The sequence below is a fragment of the Enhydra lutris genome, unplaced genomic scaffold (genome assembly GCF_002288905.1).
Source record: "Enhydra lutris kenyoni isolate GAN:26980312 unplaced genomic scaffold, ASM228890v2 scaffoldscaffold66, whole genome shotgun sequence".
In the NCBI taxonomy this organism is placed as follows: domain Eukaryota; kingdom Metazoa; phylum Chordata; class Mammalia; order Carnivora; family Mustelidae; genus Enhydra; species Enhydra lutris.
The window spans coordinates 9,863,282-9,887,238 of record NW_019154150.1 but is presented as its reverse complement, the minus strand read 5'-3'; the positions used below and the strand labels follow the sequence as shown (position 1 = coordinate 9,887,238).

The 23,957-nt window shown below is 47.5% G+C and overlaps 1 protein-coding gene across 1 annotated transcript; it reads left to right on the top strand.

The window, feature by feature from the left end:
- Positions 1 to 253: 253 nt before the first annotated feature.
- Positions 254 to 23,383, top strand: LOC111159163 (doublecortin like kinase 3). Its single transcript, XM_022521594.1, has 4 exons — positions 254 to 1,805; positions 17,184 to 17,316; positions 20,870 to 21,037; positions 23,190 to 23,383. The coding sequence occupies exons 1-4, from the start codon at positions 399 to 401 to the stop codon at positions 23,381 to 23,383; spliced, it is 1,902 nt and encodes a 633-aa protein (XP_022377302.1). The 5' UTR covers positions 254 to 398.
- The last annotated feature ends 574 nt before the right edge of the window (positions 23,384 to 23,957 follow it).

Here is a 23,957-nt window from a genome sequence, read left to right as displayed (position 1 = left end):
TAAAATCTTTAAACTCGAGAATCACAGAGCGGAAGCTGCAGGGCACATGGCTGCCTGCTGGCCGAGGGAATCTGGAGAAACCACTGCTGGGGCCACACGGTTCCGTAGTGCCCGTGTTCAGCCCTCAGAGTGGCCTCCACTCCGTCCATGCTGAGAGTAGTACGCTGAAGCCCAGGGTGGTGACCGTGGTGAAGCTGGGTGGGCACCCCCTCCGGAAAATCACTCTGCTCCTCAACAGACGGTCTGTGCAGGGCTTTGAGCAGCTCTTGGCCGACATCTCAGAGGCCCTGGGCTTTCCCAGATGGAAGAATGATCGTGTGAGAAAACTCTTTAACCTCAAGGGCAGGGAGATCAGGAGTGTCTCGGATTTCTTCCGGGAAGGGGATGCTTTCATAGCCATGGGCAAAGAGCCGTTGACGCTGAAGAACATTCAGATAGCTATAGAAGAACTGTACCCCAGCAAAGCCCGGGCGCTGACACTGACCCAGCACAGCCGAGCCCCTTCTCCCAGGCTAAGAAGCAGGCTTTACAGCAGGGTCCTGCGAGGGGGGCACCACCGTGGGGAGACTGAGACTGCCAAGAGCTGTGGGGAGGCTGCCCAGTCCAAGGCGGCCAGCAGACATCAGGGAAAGGAGCCTATGGAGCCAGCGCTGGGGGACAGGGCCAGGCCGCAGAAGAAGTGGGTCGGGGGAAAGTGGGACCCCGAGCCCGGCAGCAGACCGCCCAGGGAAGCCACTCTGGAGAGACCTGCGAGCGGAGAGAAGCACCTGGGTGTGGAGATCGAAAGGACCTCTGGTGAGATCATCCGATGTGAGAAGTGCAAGAGAGAGTGGGAGCTCCAGCAGGGCCTGCAGAGGGAGCGGCTGTCCCTGGGGACCAGCGAGCTGGACCTGGGGAAGTGCCACAGGTATGACGCCTCGGAGAAGCTGGTGAGGACCAGGAGTTGCAGGCGGTCCCCTGAGGCCCACCCTGCAGCAGGGGAGGAAGGGTGGAAGGGCGAGAGCCACAGGAGCAGCACCAGGAACCCCACTCAGGAGCTGAGGAGGCCCGGGAAAAACCCGGACAAGAAGGAGGACAGAGACCCCGAATGTCAGGAAGGTCATGCTCAGGCAGCCACCAAGGCCAAGCGGGAGCTTGGGGAAGCCCAGCCGGTCAGAGAGGAGGGGCTGCGGGACATGAAGAGGGAGGCCAGGAGCGCCTGCAGGAACAGGCCGGGTGGCTGGCAGCCCAGGGAGCAGCAGGCAGAGCCCGAGGCGCTCCCCAGGCCGCGCGGGGGCGAGCAGGACGCAGACCGGGAGAAGCAGCCCTGTACGCAGGCGTCAGGGGCCAGAAAGCCGGCCATTCGCAGGGAGAGGGAGCCCAGGGGCGGCCGGAAGCGGCGACCGGCCGGCCTGCTGGCCACAGACGTGCACAAGCACTACGAGGCGGGCCGCGTGCTTGGGGACGGCAACTTCGCGGTGGTCAAGGAGTGCCGGCACCGCGAGACCCGGCAGGCCTACGCCATGAAGATCATCGACAAGTCCAAGCTCAAGGGCAAGGAGGACATGGTGGACAGCGAGATCCTGATCATCCAGAGCCTCTCCCACCCCAACATCGTGAAGCTGCACGAGGTGTACGAGACGGAGGCGGAAATCTACCTGATCATGGAGTACGTGCAGGGCGGGGACCTCTTTGACGCCATCATCGAGAGCGTCAAGTTCGCCGAGCGCGACGCCGCCCTCATGCTCATGGACCTGTGCCGGGCGCTGGTGCACCTGCACGACAAGAGCATCGTGCACCGGGACCTCAAGCCGGAAAACCTGCTGGTAAGCCCGGCTGCCGCATGGTTGGGAAGCATGCCTCCTAAGCTGTTACCCCCAGATTCTGGAACACGGCCTTCATGTCATTTTAACATTCTTGAGCCAGGATTTAAAACTCTGGTTTTAGGTCATAAATTGCTGAGACCTGTGGGTGTTGATGAAATTATTGAAAAAGCAACCTTTTAATTAAATTAATTAATTAATTAATTTTTTGGCAACCTTTCCATTTAAATAAAATGGGAAATGCTTCCTCATTCTTGGGGGAATGATGCTTCTGCCTTGACAGTGCCCGGGTGCACTTAATTTCTTGTGCATTTGCCTCTGGCCTAGGTACCAGCAGGAGCTGTCCCTGTGGGCTTTGTATCACCCTCCCATGGAAACACCCCCTGGCCTTTTGTCAGGGGGTGAGAGGCTGCCTCTGGAGTCAGATAACCTGGATTTCTTAGTTACTTGCTGTAGGATAAGTTTTTTACATCTCTGGGCCTTGGTGTTCTTATTTATAAAACAGAAATATTAACAGTTCTTGTCTGACACGGTTGAAGGAGGACGTCTGGGAGCTGGCCTGGCATTCACACCTCAGCTGCGGGGTTTTCCTGTTGAAGATAGATGGTCTCACAGAGCACCAACATCAGATGAGGACACTGTGACCATGATGGGTCAAGGCAAAAGCAAGACCCCTTTATAATCATGTCCAAATGCAGACAAAACCAAGATTTTCCAAATCACACATAAGGCCACACATCCCTTTTTGGTTACTGTGAGTAACTGCCTCACTTCATTCCTCCTACCTTCTTGGTAAGAATTACTGAGACACCACATTGTAGAATTACCCTCACTTCCGACACTAGCTAATTTGGAGCAAAACCCTGCTTTCTTGAGCCCTCCCCCAAATCACCTAACAACCCAAATCTTAAAGTCCTTTGACAAAATCTTATTTGAATTCCTGGACCCCAGTGGTGTGCCTTCTCTTTTGTTGCAGTGAGTGAGTAAACCCAGTGCTCCTGAGCTGCAGGTGTGTTCTTGGTGGTCTCTGTTCATGTGGTCACTCTCTGGCACTTTATCGCACAGTTTTTTTTTCAAGATCTTATTTATTTATTTGAGAGAGAGAGAGAGAGAGAGACAGAGAGGGAGAGCACGAGTGGAGGGAAGGGCAGAGAAAGGGAGAAGCAGACTCTCCAATGAGCAGGGAGCCCAATGCGGGGCTTGATCCCAGGACCCTGGATCATGGCCCAAGGTAAAGGCAGAAGCTTCACTGACTGAGCCACCCAGGAGCCCCATCTCACTTTCTTCTTAGCCCTGATCGCCTCCTGATACATTCCCTATTTATTCTTCCTTTTCTTTTGTTCCATGTTCTCACATGTTCCATGATAGCAGGAACTTGGTTTTGTTCAGACTTTACCCGAAAACCTAAACAGTTCTGTCACATGGCAGACCATCTTTAAATAGTAGTTAGATGAAAGAATGAATTCAGACCAGAGTGTGCTGCCTGCCAAACAGCCAGCATTCCACCCGTGGTTCCTACCATCATTATTACCACTTTAGAAATGACTCTGATGTTAAGGTCACTATCGAGAGCAGGAATCCAGAGCCAGATGGCTGTAGATAGAGCACCAGTGAATGGGGAAAATGATCTCATGAGCCACATTTTTTTTTTTTTCTTTTTGGCAGGGCTTTAGCCTGTTTTCCTAAATTTCATGCCTGTAGCATCATTCCACGGTATATTCATCCGTCTGTAACCTGCTCCCACAGGCAAACAGAAACACCAAGTGAATGAAACGAATTATCTGGTGAAATGAAGTCTGTGTTGACCCCTCAGTCAAGCAACCTTGTTTTTGCCCAAATTGGTAGAACTGAAGAAGCTGTTTGACTGGTTTCCTGAGAGGTCTGAATGATGACTGCATGTCTCCCTTTGAAAAAATTTCATTTCTGCGTTAGCTGAGTGTTCTTATCCTTTCTTCAGCAGCTTTTTGATTGTTCCTGTCTTCTGGGTCTGAGCCCGGGCGTTCTCCGTGTGTGGTGCACTGTGCGCTGTTGATAATGGACATGCTGGAATGAGCCTCGGATATTTTCAGTGAATTGTCTCAGCAGAAGAGGTTCTGGTTAGAGGCCTGGGTGTTCTCCCTGAGCTGCACAGTTTGGGTGTGTGCCCCATCAAGCATTATAAGGGTCATACAAGCTTTGGGTGTGTGCGGTGAGATAATGTATCCTCTAGGATTGTCTTCTTTCAGGACAGGCATCTCAGCTGGCATTTTCTCAGCCAGGTCCCTGAACCAGTGTGTGGAGCAGCTTATCTCCTGGGCCATGGAGGCTCTCACTTGTGTAATGGGATTCACTTATCAGTGGTTTTTAAAACAGAGAAGGCACAGGTTTGGATATCATGGTGAAGTTTACTTGAGGAATTAGAGAAACTGCAGGGACTATGTTTAGTACGGACAAGCTGACTGCCTTTGAGAGGTCATTTGACAACTCTGCGTGGATTTAAATGTCAGGACATGTGTGTCTTTAGTGTCCTTAAGGGCAGTGAAGTGGGTACGTGCCTGTACCTGCGCGCGGGCTCGTGTGTGTGTGTGTGTGTGTGTGTGTGTTTTCTGAGAGAAGGGCACAACAGCGGAGGAAGTATAATTTTTCAATCTTAATACATGAGTTATTTATTGGTGTTGATTGTGACTTATATTTAGACCCTTTTCTCTGATTTCAAAGGAAGCCCACTTTTTTCTTTTTTACCTTTTTTTTAATCTCCCCCCCCTTTTGTAGTGGTATGGCTCCTTCAGAAATTGCAAAAAAGCTCCACATCTGAGTCATCTTCGGTGAAATAGGCAAATCTCTTTTCTGTGCCATGGGTCGTTTGTCTGCTTGCTTTGATCAAAATGAAAAGGTCTGTCACATTTATAATAAGTCACATTAGTCCTTTTTCTGGGTGAGTAAAGTTCAACATATTGTTGTGTCAAGTCTAAATGCTCTCTAATGTCAGTGTTTATGGCTTTTCAGACAGAGTTCTGATAGCACTGGATTTGGCAGTGGGCTCATTGTCTGGGCTTAGAAGGGTGTCATCTCTCAGCCTGCTGGTCTGATAAACACTTCACAAACTTGCTTGATCTGCTAAGACTTACTATAAGCAAATACCACCGTGACGACCACTGTCCCTCAGTCAATGAATGAATGAATGAATTTCCTTCAGTTGCCTTTAATTTAGTGTTTTCTGCTTGTTCTGAGCTTTGTATTATCAAAGTGATTGTTTCTTTGTCCTTCAGGATATGGTCACTGTCTGTATTAAGATCTGACTTTGCTAAACTTAGGAAGGTGATTTCACGTTAGAGCTAGTATCTGACTACATGAGTGACTCTAACTGTTGCTGCTTTTAGAGACTTTCTGAATGTGCAAAGAGGTCCTTATGAATACAGCAAGCTTATCACGTTATTTTAATCAACAGAAATATCCGTGTCTAATAATTGGGCCCCGGGGTACAATTTTAGGTCTATATTGCTGAGTTTATCTATTTCTACTGATCACATTTCCTGATAAGATGCTAGCGCTCCTCTTCCCTTTGGATTACTTTGACTCCTGAGAGCTTGCAAAAGAAGTTTTAATTATGAGAATTTCCAGCTTGCAGAAATGTTAATTGCTTCTTCTGCCAGTGTGTGCTCCCTTGGTGGGGCTGGAACGCGCCGTGTGGTGTTGACGGGGCCCTGGGAGGAGAGTAGGGGGCAGACAGGAGCCCGAGAGGTGAGGATGATGACAGCAGCCCACACAGGATGGGAGGTGAGCAGGCCAAGCTCCTGATGGCCAACCGCTGAGATGCTGTGTATGGCAAAGAAGGCTGAGCGAGTGGGTGGGGGAAGACCCTGAAAAGAGGTCAGACAGGAGCAAGGTCATTTGAGACGATCTGTCCCAGAGGAAGGGCAAAAGAAGGGACAGTGCCCACTCTAGAAACAGGCTGAAAGGAAGGAGATGGACAGGGAACTGTGGCTGCCAAGTTCTTGGAGCAGAGACCCTTGGAATCCAGGGCAAACGGTGGTAGGCAGCTGGGGGGACAGGTCACAGCTCACCAAGGATAAAGGAGGTACTCTTTCTGGCCTTTCGTGGGTTCTGGGAAGGAACAGACTTTTCTCGGTTTTTAACTGCTGAATGCAACTAGGACAGGGCAGTGACCGACGTCCCCAAGGCTGGTAAGGAAAATCTGGAAGGATAATAAATGGCCCAACACACTCCTGGCCATTCTCCCTTGAAAAGAAACCTATCCAATCATTTTAATTTTAATTCTCTAGGTTCTTTTTTCCATGTCTACTTTGATGCACAAGAAAGACTCATTGCTTAGTGCCATGAGCAGTGCTGTGGTACACAGTTCTCCCTGGCCTGCACGATTTATCTTTTTCCAGCTCCAGTTTCAATTTCCTTTCCCCTTAGCATCTAAGATACAGGCATCTGGGGCCTCTCCTTAGCGGTCCAAGTACTCATGAATGCACTTAAATACCAATTGCATTCACTAAACATTTGGCGCCTATGAAGCACATCTTGTTAAAGTATTCTTAACAAAATCAAGAAATAGGGATTTTAGCCATAACATGAAATTATTAAAGAAAAAGTGCAGTGAGGCAAGCCTTTTGGTCATTGGCCAATATCGATCAAGTTTGTGAGAAGAAAGGTTTATAAGAGATCATCTCAAGTATCCCAGGTGAATTCCAGCAGGACCCACCAGAGTTATGACTTTAGGTTTATGTCAGTGAGAGTGGCTCGCCGTCTGCGTTTTAACAGTTTCTAGGAAAATAAAAAGTATCCATATGGTCATTGAACCCACACATTGTCTAAGGCCTGACCACACAGCCAGAAGTTTCAGGAAATTTCTTAAAGTCTTCAAAATTCTAGATACTAGGTCATTTTGAAAACTGAGGTTTTCTTCTGTTTGTTCCTTTTGAAAGAGTCACCTCCGCAAAGGTGGATGTCTGGTAATTTACTGTCTATCAGGAATTATCAGCAACAGAGACAACTTTAAAGCACGATGGAAAATGTTGTTGAATGTTGTTAAATCACTTCTAAAATTGTGACTCCATTCTCCCAAGGAGTCCTGAAGTTCGGGTCCTTTAGTAAAGGTAAAGAAGAGCGATCTGCTAATGTCCTCCTAATGCCTGTGTTCATGTGTGTTGTTGCTGCTCTGAGAATGATTTCTTGTGAGCCATTTGAGGATCTAAGATTCAGTTTCTTAAAAATTAAAAAAAAAAATCTGTATTTTCAAAATGCCCTTAATCTGAGGAAGCAAATTGGTAAATCCCTTCAACGAGTGTCCAGAGTCTAAGATCTGGTTGTCTAATTGTAGTAATCTGAACCCCTGGCTCTGTTTCAGCTTCTTCTGGATGTCCTACGTGTTAGGGGTCATGTGAGGATATGGAGAGGAAGGAGGAAAGGAAGGGAGAGAGGGAAGGAGGGAGAGAGGGAAGAAGGAAGGAAGGAAGAAAGGGAAGGAGAGAGGGAAGGGAAGGGAAGAAAGAGGGAAGGGAGGAAGGAAGGAGAGGGAGAGATTAAAACAGATAAAGGCACAGAGATAGAGGTGGGGAGGGGAAAACTCAGCTGTGGGTCTTACTTCTCCCACTGCCTCCTGCATTAAACCTTGCCAATGTGATTGTAATGTTCCTACCGAGCCTTCTGGCTAAGGACTCCGTAGAACTGGGCATTCTGTGTGGATGCGGATACACTGTTGATCCCTCCCCAGCCTTTAATTTTTTTTTTTAATTATAGGGTTTTTTTTAAAGATTTTATTTTATTTATTTGACAGAGATCACAAGTAGACAGAGAGGCAGGCAGAGAGAGAGGAAGGGAAGCAGGCTCCCTGCTTCACAGAGAGCCCTATGTGGGGCTCGATCCCAGGACCCTGGGATCATGACCTGAGGCGAAGGCAGAGGCTTTAACCCGCTGAGCCACCCAGGCGCCCCCCCCAGCCTTTAATTTTTAACTGCCATTTTGGGCAAGGAGACTCCACTTTTCTGTATCAAGACAAAACTCTTAAAATCCCTTTCAGTTAGTTGGCTAGAATATATAGAATCAGGTTGAAAGATTATTTGTTGAAGAATCTCATGTGGGCAGCGCGCTCAGACATTTGACCCCAGGCGCCTTTTCAAGATGGTAAATTTTCCATGTGGGAACCATCTCTGACGTTTTGACCTTGTCAGATCCCAGGACACCCCTGGAGGCCCATGAGTAAGTGATGGTGACTGTGACGATAGTAATTCTGTTGGTCATAACTTTGGCTTCACTGGGTAGGACCTTGACCTTGGGAATTTGGATAAATTATGTGCATGGCCAAACTGGGATGGGCTTGGTGACTTATGTCAGGACATTACCTTTCTGGGAAGGAGTTGGAAGCAGAGATATAAAGCTATGTGCCCGTGGAGATACTGTCTGCATGTTGGGACCCAGAGGAGCAAGGAATTGTAAGGGCTGAGGAGAGGACAAGGACAGGGAGAGGACACCCTTACGGGCTCTCCTAGTTACTGCTGAGCTACCTCCCAGCTGCGGGGGCACCATGTGACTGACAGTGGGGTAAATCAGCACTTCTTAAACTGCCACATGCATGAGAATCTTGATAAGGTGAAGGTGCTGATTTAGTGGGTTTGGGAAGGGCCTGAGATGCTGCATTTATAATAAGCTCCCAGGGGATGTTGATGGTCTGCTGAGCACACCTTGCAGAGCAAGGGCTCCAACAATGAAGACATCTTGTTGTCTCAGTGACCAGAAGCTGGAGACAGGTGGTTACAGGAGTGGTTAACAGAGCAGGTCAAAGATCTCAAGGCAGTTGCTGCCATCTCCCTCAGGGCCCCCAAATGTCTACACCAGATGCCCACTCCAAGGATCACATTGTCGCACTCACATAAATGACAGGGAAAGTGGGGGGTGGACTGCTGTGGGTGTTCTCCCTTCCTATCGTGGCAGGAACGCTGGCTCAGGGGCTCCTCACACACACCTTCTTCTATCTCATTGGCCAGGATGGGTCCCTCAGCGTGGGGCTGGCTCAGGGTCATTTCGGGGTGGGTCGTTGCTGCCACGTCCTCCTCATGCTTCTCTCCGTGTCCACTGTGGGGTCACAGGGTTGCTTACAAGTCCTCTTTCAAGAGATCTGGGGGGACTGCTGGATGTAGGACAAATGTGGGAGACTACAGCTTTCAGGAATCCATAGATAAGAAGTGCCTGCTGCTCCCCGTACTGTCCTACTACTCCCCCTGTGCTGTCTATCTATCTATCTCTCTGTCAAGTAAATAAATAAAATCTTAAAAAAAAGAAAACAAACCTTATTTTCTCCTGGTCCCCCTTCAGCTACTACCCCACTTTTATGAACTACACACACACCCTCCCCAAGGTGTCTGTTTGCCCTGTTTGTACTTTTCCATGTTCCATTCCATGCTGAACTCCAGGTGAGCTCTCACCCTCAGACTGTGCCACCGCCCCCTTCTCTGTCACAAAGATGGGGCCACCGCTGGCCCAGCTGCTGGTGGCAGGAATCTCAGTTGCCCCAGAGCCCCTTACCTTACTCTTCCCATTCACGACTTCTCTTTGCCTTAGGATGACACTTCTCACCTCCATTCCTCCACTTGAGACCAAGCCACCACCATCTCCTGCAGGGACTATGGCAGTGGCGTCCTCACTGGTCCTCCCTCTTCCTCTAAAGGCCATCTTCCTCCCAGGAGCCTGAGTGATCTCTGAATATAAATCAGACCCTATAACTCCTGTGTTCAGAGTCATCACTGGCTTTCTGTCACACTCAGGATAAAAGCCAGGTTCATTTCTCCAAAGTCCTGCAGGATGTGGCCTCTGGCTTCTTCTCAGAGCTCTACTCTGTCTGCTTACCCCTTTACCCACTCTATTCCTGCCCCTACTTGCTGTTCCTACATCGGGCCAAGCATGCCCCTTGCGATTTCCTCTACCTGAAAAGCTTTTTCCTAGGATTTGAATATGGCTCACTCTTGATTTTTTTTTAATTTTATTTTTTTTACAAACTTATAATGTATTATTAGCCCCAGGGGTACAGGTCTGTGAATCACCAGGTTTACACACTTCACAGCACTCACCATATCACATACCCTCCCCAATGTCCATAACCCCACCACCCTCACCCTTGATTTTTTTCAAATATTACTTTCTCAGGGAGTCCTGCCTTAACCACCCCACTTAAAATGGCAACTCCTGCTGCTGTCAGTTTTAGCACTGTCTGGTCAAACTTTCTGTGATCATGGAAATATCCTGTCTTTGCACTGCCCAGTACAATGGCCACTACTATGTGGACACCTAAAATGTACCTTGGGTGTCTGAGGAACTGAACTTTAAATTTTGTTCAAAATAACCATATGTGGTTGGGGCGCCTGGGTGGTTCAGTGGGTTGAAGCCTCTGCCTTCGGCTCAGTCATGATCTCAGGGTCCTGGGATCGAGTCCCGCATCGGGCTCTCTGCTCAGCAGGGAGCCTGCTTCCTCCTCCCTCTCTCTGCCTGCCTCTCTGCCTACTTGTGATCTCTGTCAAATAAATAAACAAAAATCTTTAAAAAAAATAAAATAAAATAACCACATGTGGTTATGGGAAACTATACCAGACAACACAGCCTTTATTTCACTTTTTCTTTTCTTACCACACTTATCACTGCAGGACTTTACATATTCGTTTGAATATTATTTATTAATAGAAAGAAGGTTTTATAAGAGCAAGGACTTTACCTGTTTTATCCACTATTCCTAGTACCTAGAATGATACCTGCCAAACCATAGGCATCTACATATTTGTTGGGTAAATATCAGATGTTAATTAGCTAGAAAAGTACTGGGATGAAGGCTTGTCATTGGCCTGTCACGACAGGTCCCAGGGAAGACTTCGTTTCAGCTGGTGCTTTCAATCATTGTTTTGTCTTAGGGTGTCTTTTGCTGTTGAAACATAAGTTGATTCTAGGCATTGGTATATTTCAGTGTGAGTTGGTTTCTAAGATCATAAAGCCCTCATAGCCAGTTGCAAATGGAACTGTGCCGGGAAAAGGCCGGAAGGACCATTATGGATCAAGTAAGGTGTAGGCGTAACCACATCTGAATTTGGGGGAGGTGTGGGGGGGTGAAGGGGGGTTGCCTACTGTTTGGTGTTTACTCTGCTGCCATCTTCTGTTCAGAGATGAACATTGCAAGATCAGATTTAAATTGAGGTACCATTGAAGGACAGGAGGTTGTTAATTGTTCAGAAAAATAAAGACTCCTCTTGAAGCTTTGGGGCCCTCCAGGTGTTATATGGGTGCTTATGTAAATAATAGAGACCACCGGATTCAAATCGGGAACTGGTGTGCCTGGAAAAGGGGGTGATGGATGCAGATGGCTCAGCAGTCTTCACAGTGCCGTTTGAATGCATCTCTAACACCCTTGCAGTTGGAGGGCAGCTGAAAACAGAGCCCCGGAAGGAACATGGCCCAGAGCAGGGAGTGACGATGTGCCAGAAAAAAGAGAAACAGACACGTGGGTGAGAAAGTTCAGATGTGCGCATGGGGGCTGTGGGCGGGCCCTAGCCAAACCTGGCCCATGAAGGTGTAGGGGAGGAAAACAACACTTTTGTCTCCACCATCCTGGGTTCTTGGGCAGGACCCTGGAAATTAAGTCAACAAAAGACAGACTAATGAGAGAAAAACAGATGGAGTGCATGAACGCAGCACACACACACATGGGAGGAACTCTGGGATGAGAAACTCAAACAGTAGTTTGAATTTGGGGCTTTATAGAGTTTCTTAAAAAAACAATAAATTTTTAGAGAAGTGACAAGATAAAGGAAAAAGGGTTTCTAGGCTTTTAGGGGCAGCAAATTGTAGCAAGTAAAATAATGGGAAAACGAGCGGAAAATAGGATTTGTTTAATAATCAGTATTTCAAAGTGGCCTAATTTGGGGTGGCATGTTCTGATCCCCTACAAAGAGTTTTAGAGGAAGAGGCATCAGAATGGGACTCTGGGTGTAGTCCCATTGGCTGTCTTTATGGCAACCCAGTGTTCCATCCACCGAAAGGCCTGAGGTCCACTGTCCTGATCAAATCACACGTGACATGTAGTGTTCATTTCTGGGCATTCTTTGTTAAAAGAGGCATCGATGAAACAGAGATCATCCAGAACCTGGCCATGCATCAACCTGGGGTCTTGTCGACATGTAGGTTCTGGTTCAGTGGGTCTGGGCAGCCTAGGTCTCTAACCGGCTCCCAAGCAATGATGGTGCTTTTGGATCAGGCAGTGAACTTAGTGTAGGAAGGAGCGAGAAAGGAGCGATGATCAGGAGAATAGGTCTTATCAGGATCAATTGGTGCGTCCTCAGATGTGAAGTTAGAGACACCAGAGATGACCCGGGGATCATGAATGTGTCTTTCTTCAGTACCCTCCCAGAGGGCGGACTTAGACAACCGTGTAGAGGGTGGGATTTGGAATCAACATAGGGGTGAAACTCCTCACAAGTTAAACTGGCCACAAACGGGATGAGCTGCTGGATAAAGGGATCTCTTCCATGTTGGGATTTCAATCAGAGGTGAACAGTCATTGGTGGGAGGGTGTTTTACACAAGTTCCTGACTGGGAGGAAAAGCTGATGGTTTCAGAAGTCTCACAGATGCTAGGAGGAAGAGTTATCCTGGGAGGATGTCACTGATTTGATTTCACGATTAAGAGAGAAATTGCTCTGTTGCCATGAATGGGAGGTGTCTGTTGAAACAAAACGAAACGAAACTCACACAGTCAGTGCAGGACCTTAAATGTAACTAAGCTGCTCACGTAGATGAAGTAGATGAGAGACCTCGAGTCGCGCTGATGGCCCCAAAGGATGTAACGTCCCTACCGAGAGCAGAAGCTGGAGACTGCCCTGCATGTCATCATAGAAGCTCATCATAGAGATAGAAGAAACGAAAACACCGGTGGTCTCCAGCCACTTTCTGGAAGGGAAGAACAACTCCTCAGAGCTCAGCCAGCCCCGGGACTGAGCGTCTGCTGTGGGGGGTGACGTGGGGATGATCCCGAGACACAGGAGCAAGATGAAACCCTGAAGAGACTTTTTGTCTCTTCTTTTTATCTCTTGCAGGATAATATGGAATAATGTAAAACACGACTTTGGTGTTTGGAAATGCATGCATTAGTGTCTGGACAGAAAACCTAAAAAATGTGCAAAACAAAAGACCGAGTCCCCCCTAGGTTGAATCTGCTGGTCTTTCAGTGGAGCCAGGGTTTGGAGTTGGGGGGTTTCTCTGAGGAAAGGACTAGCTTGTTCCTTCTCATGGGAGCATATTTTATTTTGGTGTATCAAGGCTGCCAGATGCTTTTCCTGCTGATCATTTGGTTGGGAGAATGCAAATATGGGTGGGGGACACATTTTTTCAGCAATTACCCAGCAAATGTGGTTAACATAGATGGTCCAGCTGGAAACTCGAGGCACCACACCACTATTTTCTGTACTTCTCTTCCAAACCCGATTTTCTAGTCTAAGTTATTCTCATCATTACCTCTCTGTCTCGTTCTGGGCTCTCTCTTTCTTGCTGTGCAGACCACAGACGGATTGCACTTTTGTCTGCATCTGTGACTTGCCCTCCAGTTAGGTTAATTAAGGAGACATCGATTGGGTTGCCCTGCTGTAACTCAGACTCAGTAATTAAGACACATTCTGCTTCCAGAGATGTAAGCTCACTGGCAGGATCCAAAGCAAGTGCAGAGAACTTTCTCTTGTATGGGGAGACCGGGGAGTACGTGCGCTGCAATTTTGGGTGTCGCTGTGCCCATGGCTCTGTTGGGGTACAGGGAGAGCCGGAGTCTTCCTATTGCCCTAGGCCCCCTTAAAGGCACTGCTAGGAGCATTGGGAACCTTTTTATGTTCCACTAGAGATGTGAGAGCATCTGCCTGCAGACAAGTTGATAATTTCTCCTATAGGTGGTCCCAAGGAGCCTCTCTCCTGGGGTGCTGTCAGCTAGTGTTGTCCCTGTTTAATTGTAGCTCAGTAATTAATGGCTCTGCTCACTTTTGCCGGGAGCATTCAGCTTCTATGATGAGATGCAGGGCAGGCAAGAGTTGGGAGGGGAGTGGGACTTTCACAGCAGAGGATGGACCAGTGCCCTGCCCATATGGGGGCCTTCAGTTTGGGTAAGGAAGATTATCAGGAGCAACCTGCCATACTTCTCATTTTGTCTGAAGTCAGTCCTGATCTTTCCAATCCTCCTTTACAGAGGCTAAAATAATAGGGTTTACTTAACATTTATGTCTTGCTTCTTAGGTGCTGGGTGCTGTTTATCTCACCTTACAAATGTTAATTCATTAAATTCTCACCACACATCTCATCTGCATCTTACTTTACAGATGAGGAAGTAGAGGCATAGAGAGGGCTTCTTAGCCAGTTACCAGTAAATGTAACTACTTAGCCAGTTACACCAGTGAATGGTGAGCTGGAGTCTGCTGGTGTTGGGTCTTTAAAGTCTGTGCTTGTAACTGGTACGTGATACCGAATCTTCCCGCAAAAAGATTATTTCAGTGCGGGACATGAGGAAGCCGCCGAGTCCCCCTCCAGCAGAACCAGTGGCAAGTGGGTCTGGGGCAGACCTGTGCCAGGAAGGGGCAGAGCCAGTCACCTCAACCTTGATTTTACCGATTTGTTACCAAAAGGGCTCTTGCCATCAATCCCGCAGGTGGTGCTGGGTTCGTGAGGGGCCCTCCAGGGGGGAGCTTGGCTCTCTGTTCCTGGGGGCAATTCTGCTGCATGGCCAGGATGCCCAGGGCACTGTCTGTCTGTCTGGGTTTCAAGACAGTCATAGGGGCTGTAATTATTTTTTTTTAAGTGGAAAATAAAAGTTTTGTTGAGAACGTGCCTTGGGAAAAACCCCAAGTGTAAATTTACTTAATCTCATATTTAACAAAATTTATGTTTTAATAAAAACCTTGCATTAATTTTTCTCCCCCCACCCCAGCTTTACTGGGGTGTGATTGACAAATAAAGTTGTGATATATTTCAAGTGTCCACCAAGATGATCCAATACGTGTGTCCATTGTGGAAGGATTTCCATACTCTGGTTAATTTCCACGTCCTTCACCTCATAGAGCTGCCTTGTTTTTTGTGACTTTTTTCTCATAAGGATGTTTAAGATCTCTCTTGGCAGATTTCAAGTACACAATGCAGAATGATTAACTACAGTCACCATGTTGTACCTTGGATTCCCAGAACGTATTCGTCTTAGAACTAAATGTTGATACCCTTGGACCACCAGCTTTCCACAGTCCCTGGTGACCACCGTTCTACTCTCTGTTTCTTGGATTTGGACTTTTCTCTGTTTGTTTTTTAAGATTCCACTCTTCTCTCTGCCCTTTATGGATAAAATCCGCTCTGGGCCTGAGACCTTGACAGCCCCCAGCTTTGTCCTTTCTGTTGGGAGTAAAAGTGCCAGGCAGGATGTGACGACAGGTGTCGTGTGGGCTGCACCTTTCCCAAGAGGCAGATGACGGGGGAGGAAAAGATGCCACACTTGCAGAATCCACCATTCAAAGCTCCCTGCTAGAGATCGCGTGGGCTGCTTTCTGTGAACATGAGATCAGAATGATGGGTGGCAAGACTGCTAAAGGGGCTTGGAATGCCTTCCCCGTAGGGAACCAGCATCTTCCTGGCTTGCACAGACCAGCTACCAGGAGCGGCTGTCTGGCACTGGTGGAGAGCAGGGGTCCACTGCTGGGACCCAGAGCTGCTTCAGCCAGAGAGCTGGAAGCAGGCAGGTATCGCTGGGCTGTGCTTTGCTTCCTGCCTCCCAGGAATGAGGGGCATTGGAACCCTTTGGCTTGTGCCTTTATTTCTTGCTGTCCTGAGACTTGGCCAGGGTGAGACTCCTAGGGGGATGGCTGCTGCTCTGAGTCTTAACTCTCTCTGAGGTTGGGAGGCCAGACCACCTATGGGTGACCTTCTACCTTACTTGTTTGGGTACCAACTAGCACTGAAGAAGGTTGGAATTTTGATGTGCCCGATGATTTAACCTTTCCCTGGAGTGGAAAACCGCCTGCATAGCATGGAGGAAACCAATGTATCCTTCACTTACTGCAAAATATGCTAGGTTTGCCCCCTTGCTGTTCATTTTTATGTGAAATATAATGTATCTTTACTTTTATCACGTTTTGCATGGTGGTGTAAGTACCTGCTAGGCTCACTTTTTGAGATTTGTTTCCTTTAGGAAAGACTCACCACTTCCTAACACATCATCCAGCAGGTAGATACCTTGAGGGTGATGGGGACAGGGTACACTAATTGTGCTGTGGGAACTGGTTTACCAACAAGCAGAAAGCCAGTCACTGGGATTTGTTTGAAAGAATGAGATTTGGGTGGGATCCATTCTTTTTTCTTTTAATTTTAAGATTTATTTATTTATTTATTTGACAGACAGAGATCACAAGTAGGCAGAAAGGCAGGCAGAGGGGGATGGGCAGGAAGCAGGCTCCCTGCTGAGCAGAGAGCCCAGAGCAGGGCTTGATTCAGGACCCTGAGATCATGACCTGAGCTGAAATCAAGAGGGAGATGCTTAATGGACTGAGCAAACCAGGTGCCCCAGAGATTGTCCTAGTTTTTAAAAATGATAATCTCACATCCTGGGAGCCCTCCAATCCCTGGCGGCCTGGGACTGTTGGTTACTTTAGATGAGGACTTTGCAGGGTACATTATGGACCTTGATTGGAACTCCTGACAGAAGCCTAATTGCTGAATATTATCACCTCCCTCCTTTTTAAAAGGAGGCTTAGATGAATAAAGACATCTGTCCAAGACCATCCAGAGGCAACTCTTAGATTTGGAAATAAAGACCCCTGGTCTGTTTGGTCCTTAACGCCTCCCCCAGCCCCCAAATTAGGGTCTGTACCTAGTGTTTCTCCACTGCTTTTTAATTCCTAGTTCTTTCCCCTTCTTTTTTTTCTTCTGCCCAATTTTGCATCCCCCAGAGGCATTCTTGAGACCTCACTAATGTTAGTCAGTGCTCAAAATATCATCGATCCTTGTTCTAATTCAGCGGTGACCGATAGAAGTTTCTGTGATGATGGAAATGTTCTTTATTTCCACTGCTCGATAAGGTACCCATTAACCATCAATGGCTCTTGAGCACTTGAAGTGTGGCTAGTGCCTCTGAGAACCTAAATGTTTAATTTGATACAAATTTTAATACCCATCTGTGGCCATAGGGCACTTCTGTAGTGGACAACACAGAAAGTCTAACTCATTGGTGTTTTACTTGAAAATGTGAGAATCCATCACTGAAATCAGGTTGGGTTTATCATCTACAAGCTCGAGTAGGTTTATCTCTTTGCTTATCCTGACCTTGCATGCTTGTTGTCTCACTAGTTTTTCTTCTTTGTTCTCATCACAATTTTGGTGATTTGGAGATTTTGTTTTTTTACAGGTTCAGCGAAACGAGGACAAATCTACCACCTTGAAACTGGCTGATTTTGGCCTTGCAAAGCATGTGGTGAGACCTATATTTACTGTGTGCGGGACTCCGACTTACGTAGCTCCTGAAATTCTTTCTGAGAAAGGTAGGCGTTATACCTTGCTCCATCGGATCTGGCTCACTTACTAGCAAATGTCTTATTTTTACAATTTGGTATTTTGTATTTTTCAATATGGAGCAGTCAAAAATCTCAGAGTTGGCACCAGGCTTCCACTTGAATTTTAATGGGAATATTTGAAGAAGATCTTGACCAAAGCATGTGGACATTTTCCTCATCTGGGCTGCCCTTACAGAGGAGGGATTGGGTGTGTGTGTGTGTGTGTGTGTGTGTATGTGTGTTGGCAGAAGATTGAGATAAAAGATGGTGGAGAATTACCCAGGGAACTCAAGAAAGCAAGGCCATTTGTGCCACTGACCCATGGCTACCTCTAATGGGAAAAACTTGTAATTGGCTTGAAAACTCCTTCAACAACTTTGCATTTAAAAGAACAGGGTGTCCTATTTCAAACCCCATGATTAATATTTATTACCAGTTTGTATATTATATGAAGAGCCAATGAACTGTTTTAGTGACACATTCTATAAAGTACATAAAAAGGAAACAGTTATTATTATTGTATGGCTCCAAATACTGTTCAGCCCAGGGCCTGAATGACTGTTTAGCCACCGTGGCACTTTGGGAGAAATCCGTGTAGGTGCCGTATGTAAGATGGGAAAGCTCTGGATGGGTTGTGGTGTTGGTGGAGAGAAGGGAGAGAGTTTCCCAGCAGCAGAAGCATCAGGGAAGGGAAGACAAGGAGACTGGACTATGCATGGAGGTTGGCTGGTAGAGCTGTTGAGAAGACTGATCTCAGTGTGGTAGAGGGAAATTCAGTTGGCTGACTAGGTTGGGTCTGGATTCTTTGCAACTGGGGAGGCTGACAGAAGAATTTGGACTCAGTGTGGCCAGCAGAGTGGCCATGGCAGACAGAAGCATACTGAGCAATCACAGACATTTTATTGGGGGCATCGATGCCCTGGGTAGGAGAAGAAGGAAAGCAATAGTCTCCCTGAATGCTGAGGGAAACCACAGCCTTGGGGCTGATACTGACTAAGACAGGCTGCTGGAAAGCTCTTTTGGGGGATGGGGTGGGTGGGTTGAAATGTTAAACACATTGATTTGGTAGAGGTATGACGATGGACACAGGGAGTTGTCCACTTGGCAGGGAGGTCAGGCCCTGGGCTGAGCGGGTGCTTTTGAGACTCCTCGACTCAGCAATGGCAACCCAGGTGGACAAAGGAGGGAGCTCCTCTTGAAGGGCCACCAGAGACAGACTCTGGAGGGAGGCCCAGAGCTGGGGATGGAGATGGAAGGACAGTTTAGCAGGGGACGAGGCAGCGGAGAGGCAGGAAGAGGACGAGGAAAGTATGGTGCCACAGAGGTCAAGGGGCGAATTTCAAGATGGGAGGGCAAGCCAAGCCGAGAATGCTCCTGAGTGTGAAAGGCAGGACAGAGCTGAGGAAAGGCCAGTGAAGTTGGCCATAAAGAGGTCAGCAGTGATTTATTTCTTTTTTTTTTTTTTTTTTTTTTTTTTTGCTGATTTGTCTTGTCACCATTGCTCTGGGGCTTAATAATGAATACCCAACTTCCTAATTATAGCTGCTGAGTGGCTTCCTTTCCCAAAGGTAAAAAGTTAGAGCGTGTTTGAAAATGTCCATGTGGCTGTTGCTGGGTTTTGTGAGGATGATTGGGGAGTACGTATCAAAAACCTTGACAGTATATTATGTTCCGTATTCTATTTCTGGAAAGCTATTTCAAGAATATAGTCAGAGATGTGCCCAAATATTTAATAGATTAGGATGTTCATCGCAGAACTATGGTGTAAGAAAGTTAGTAAACACTTAGACTACAACATAAAGGATTCATTATATAAAGGGGATACTGACAGTTATTAGAAATCATAATTTTGAAGAATTTTTTAAATATTCTTTATAGGAAATTCCTGTATAGGAAATGCCATGATGTGTTAAGTGGATGAAATAGAGTATAAAATATGTCCAATGTGATCCTAATTTTGTTACAGGAAGTATCAGTGTGTGTGGGTGTGTGCTTGTGTGTGTCTGTGCACTCCTGGGGATATAGCTAGTAATGTCAGGCTTTTTATAATCATAGGAGAGAGCCAGTAAAAATATTTTTTCAGTGTGAGGAGACAATGAATGACTAGGACAGAGAAGCTGCTGGGGTAGACCAGGGCTTCTCGAACTATCTCTGGTGAAGGTTTTAAAATTTCTAATATAGTGTGGACCCACATGAAGTTCTGCCACACGGGACGAGGTCACTGCTCATGCCATGTGTGACTCACCATGTGTGTTCTACAACCCCTGAACTCTGCCCCGTACTCTGTTCAGTGAGACCTGTCCTTGACCATGCAGCTGGATGTCGTGGCCATGCCCAGTTGCTATGAGTTTCCAAATGTTTACTTATGCTTTTTTTATCCCAGACCAGAAATAAAGGATTACAAACTGGCAGTTGTCTGAGGACCAAGCTTTGGGTAACACTGGTGTCGATCCCCCACTTGTAGGTGTTGGCAGCCAAGTGCCCCCATGTGTTTATTATTTTTTTTATTGTGTTACGTTAGTCATCATACAATACATCATTAGTTTTTGATGCAGTGTTCCATGATTCATTGTTTGTATATAACATCCAGTGCTCATTGTAATATGTGCCCTACTTAATACCCATCACGGGCCACCCATCCCCCCACGCCCCCTCAGTTTGTTTCCCAGAGTCTACAGTCTCTCATGGTTCGTCTCCCCCTCTGATTTCCCCCCTTCACTTTTCCTTTGCTTCTCCCAACGTCTTCCGTGTTATTCCTTATGCTCCACAAGTAAGTGAAACCGTATGATCATTGACTCTCTCTGCTTGACTTACTTCACTCAGCATAATCTCCTCCAGTCCCATCCATGTTGATGCAAAAGTTGGGTAATCATCCTTTCTGATGGCTGAGTAATATTCCATTGTATATATGGACCACACCTCCTTTATCCATTCATCTGTTGAAGGGCATCTCGGCTCCAGATAATCAAGTCAAAAAATGGGCAGAAGACATGAACAGACACTTCTCCAAAGAAGACAAATGGCTAAAAGACACATGAAAAAATGTTCATCATCATTAACCATCAGGGAAATTTAAATCAAAACCACATTGAGATACCACCTTATACCAATTAGAATGGTCAAAATTGACAAGGCAGGAAATAACAAATGCTGGAGGGGATGTGGAGAAAGGGGAACCCTCTTACGCTGTTGGTGGGAAGGCAGGCTGGCGCAGCCACTTTGGAAAACAGTGTGGCGATTCCTTAAGAAATGAAAAATAGAGCTACCCAATGACCCAGCAATTGCACTATTGGGTATTTACCCCAAAGGTACAGATGTAGTGAAAAGAAGGGTCACCTGTACCCCAATGTTCATAGCGGCAATGTCCACAATCGCCAAACAGTGGAAAGAGCCGAGATGCCCCCCAATGTGTTTACAAGTGGCTCGCGCTTACTCAAAGCTGTGGTCCTCTGTTATGTAGAACTACAGTTCCCCATGTTTCTCTCCTCCTGTCTGATCCAGCCTGGTCTCAGTTTCCCTTGTGTCTCTGCCTGTCTCATAGGTTATGGACTGGAAGTGGATATGTGGGCCGCAGGCGTGATCCTGTATATCCTACTGTGTGGCTTCCCCCCCTTCCGAAGCCCGGAGAGGGACCAGGACGAGCTCTTTAACATCATCCAGCTGGGCCACTTTGAGTTCCTGGCCCCTTACTGGGACAATATTTCTGATGGTGAGATTGGCTTCCCCAAGCAGGTGATGAGGCAACGTTAGAGCTGGAGCCTGTCCTGGGTTCTGACTGCAGAGCTGGTTTTAGGTCAGCGGTAGAGGGCCCATCTCTGAACTGGGCATGGAGGGGGGCTGTCGACCTGTACTTTATCCTTTGTTAACCGTGAGCTTCGTGTAGATTTATTTGTGTAGCACTCTGGGAAACAGGACTTGCTTTGGATTCAGTGAATAAGTTTGACCCCTGGTTGCAGTCACTGAATGCTTTTCCTTAAGGCAGTGAAGGCAGCTCAGAACTGAAGAATATCAGAAATGGAAACCCTCATTTGGAGAGATCGCAGTCATCTTGTATATAGAAGTGCTGGGAATTGAGCAGACTGGGATGCATAACTTCCTTCGTGAGCAGCCGGGGGTCGTGGCATGGTATAGTTGGAGCTCAGAGGCTCTGAAAAAGGGGGGTAAAGGTCTTGGTTATCTTCAGTGGAGCAGAGGCTTGCGGGATCTTTCTCCTTTTTGGCCCTTCCAGATGCAGTCTTTCCCCTTTTTTCCTACTGATTTTTTGGTACCACTTTGCTACCCTTGTGAAATCAGGAACTAAATATTCAGGGGTTTTGAGTCTTGGAGTTTTGGGCTTAAAAGGTGAATAGGAGTGGTAACTTTATTTTCCCTCAATTTCTCCAACCATGTAATCTAAGATTAGTTATTGAACTGCGCTTCCCAGCCTCAGTCTCCTTATTTGGGGTTGGGGGAATGAGGCAAGGAAAAAGCTTCACCCCCCCCCTTAAATAAGGTAGGGAGAGGGCTGGTGTGCTGCAGGGAGAGAGAGGGTCTTGAGCTGAGCAAGCCAATGGTGACTTGGGAATTGAAGGTCTAAAAATCATTTTAGAAAGTTATGGTGGCCCGTGCCCTGTGCCCCATGGCATAGAGGGCCCTGCTTCTGTCACACCCACCCCACAGAGGGAGGGGACTCTGGAGCCAAGGAGATGTGTCCTCCAGAACCCAGGGCCCCCATTCTAGGTCACTTCATCAGAACCCCAGAATTCCCTGCTCGAATGGTGCAGGCCCACTTCTGAGACTGGGGAGACCTTTTTACCCAGACACTTCCCGTAGTGCCTCCGGGGAGCCAAGGAGCCTCTGTTTAGAGGGGTAGAGAGAGCTTGGACCTGTTGGGGGGGTGTCCAGTTGTCCACACCGGTACACGTGAGTCTGAGAATTCCCCATTTAAACCTGACCCGCTCCCCACTGAGTCCTTTGAGGATCTGGACAGAGTGGTGCTGGTCGGGGTGGGTGCCAGGGTGCTTTGTTTGCAGAACTCACCCAGCTGGAAGTGGGCGATGTAGGAGAGATCTGGAGGCTTCCGTGCTTAAGAGGCGGCTGGGCGGTGGTGTAGAGGGAGGGGCTGATTGCTGGGTAAGCTGCCGATCGTGAGCAGGAGTCATCCCCCAAGAGAGGTGTGTGTTTTTGTTTTCACCTGATTAAAAAGGAGGCTCAGGGAGCTGGCCAGGGAGAGTCAGCAAGCCACAGAGACGTCGTTCCTCCCCCTTGCCTGCCACCTGGCCCAGCAGTTGCCAGAATCAGTCATGATCTTGGGCAGAAAATGGAATCCACTTTGAATTTGTGCTATTTTTTACTTAGGTTTCCTTCACAGTTTCTCAATTTTGTTAGTGTGAAGGCATATTTACCAACTTAGGAAGGAGATTGAACAGATTTTATTTAACAGCCCTATGATTGATTTCAGAATGTAAGATATGTAGACATATGGTGTGTGGCCTCCATTTGTTCTCTTGTGAGGGGCGCCATGAATGTCCGGGGTGGGCCTGGCCCCCTGACTCTAGAAATGAATGGACACCCTCTAGAGCTGTGCTGTCCCAACACAGTAGCGCCCCCCCCCCCCCCCAGCTACTTATGGCTATTGCGATTTAAATAAGGCCAATACAATAAAAATTCCGTTCCTCAGCCTGGGCAGCCATATTTCAGATGCTCAGTGTGGGTCGTGCAGACATGGAAGGTTCCCAGCATCACAGAAAGTTCTGCGGGACAGCGCCCTCTAGTGCGGGGCGCCCATATGGGTGTTTGTGATTCCCGTTTGCGCATGGGACAGGCAAAGTCAGAGCCCCGTGCATTTGTTTCATTTTCCCCTCCTTCTCTTCCTCCCACAGCTGCCAAAGATCTGGTGAGCCGGTTGCTGGTGGTAGACCCCAAAAAACGCTACACCGCCCACCAGGTCCTTCAGCACCCCTGGATTGAAACGGTGGGAAAGACTAGCACAGGGAGCCTCCAGAAGGAGGTGCCCCCCAGCAGCGAGGGCCACGTCCGGAGCCAGCACAAACGGTCAGCTGAGCAAGCCTCCTAGTCTCCGTCTTGGGTGCTATGCAGTCCCCTCCCCTAGGGACAGAGACCGAGACAGAAATCCAGGACGCAGACGCCCGGAGGGCTTCTGCCCCTCGTTGGAGAATCAGGGGAAGGAGAGATGCTTAATATATTTTAAAGCATATTTTAAAAAATAAACTTGAGTCTTTATGTTAAATGTTGTACCATATTTTTAGACTTGTATATTTGAAGACTTGAATACATTTTTCCGGGGGGGGGGGCGATAAGACGTCAGCAAGGACTTTTTGGTAACAATGCTGTGTTTTGCTTCCTCCTTGTAATCAAGTTCATGGCAAACAATATGAGTGGTGCTTACCAGGATCTAAACTCCCCCTGGGAGGATGAACAAGGTGAATTGTGGTCTCTCTGTATTAATAAAATGTGCTCTAACTGACAGAAGTGGGTTGTATTCTGATGACTTCTTAATGCTGGTGAGGGGAACCAGGGAAGGCGAGTTTCGACATGCTTCCTAAAACCAGTATGACTACATCTAAATGTTGTGACGGACACTTGATTAAGAGGCAGGACCTGTTTATTTGGGATGTGCTGATCTTGCT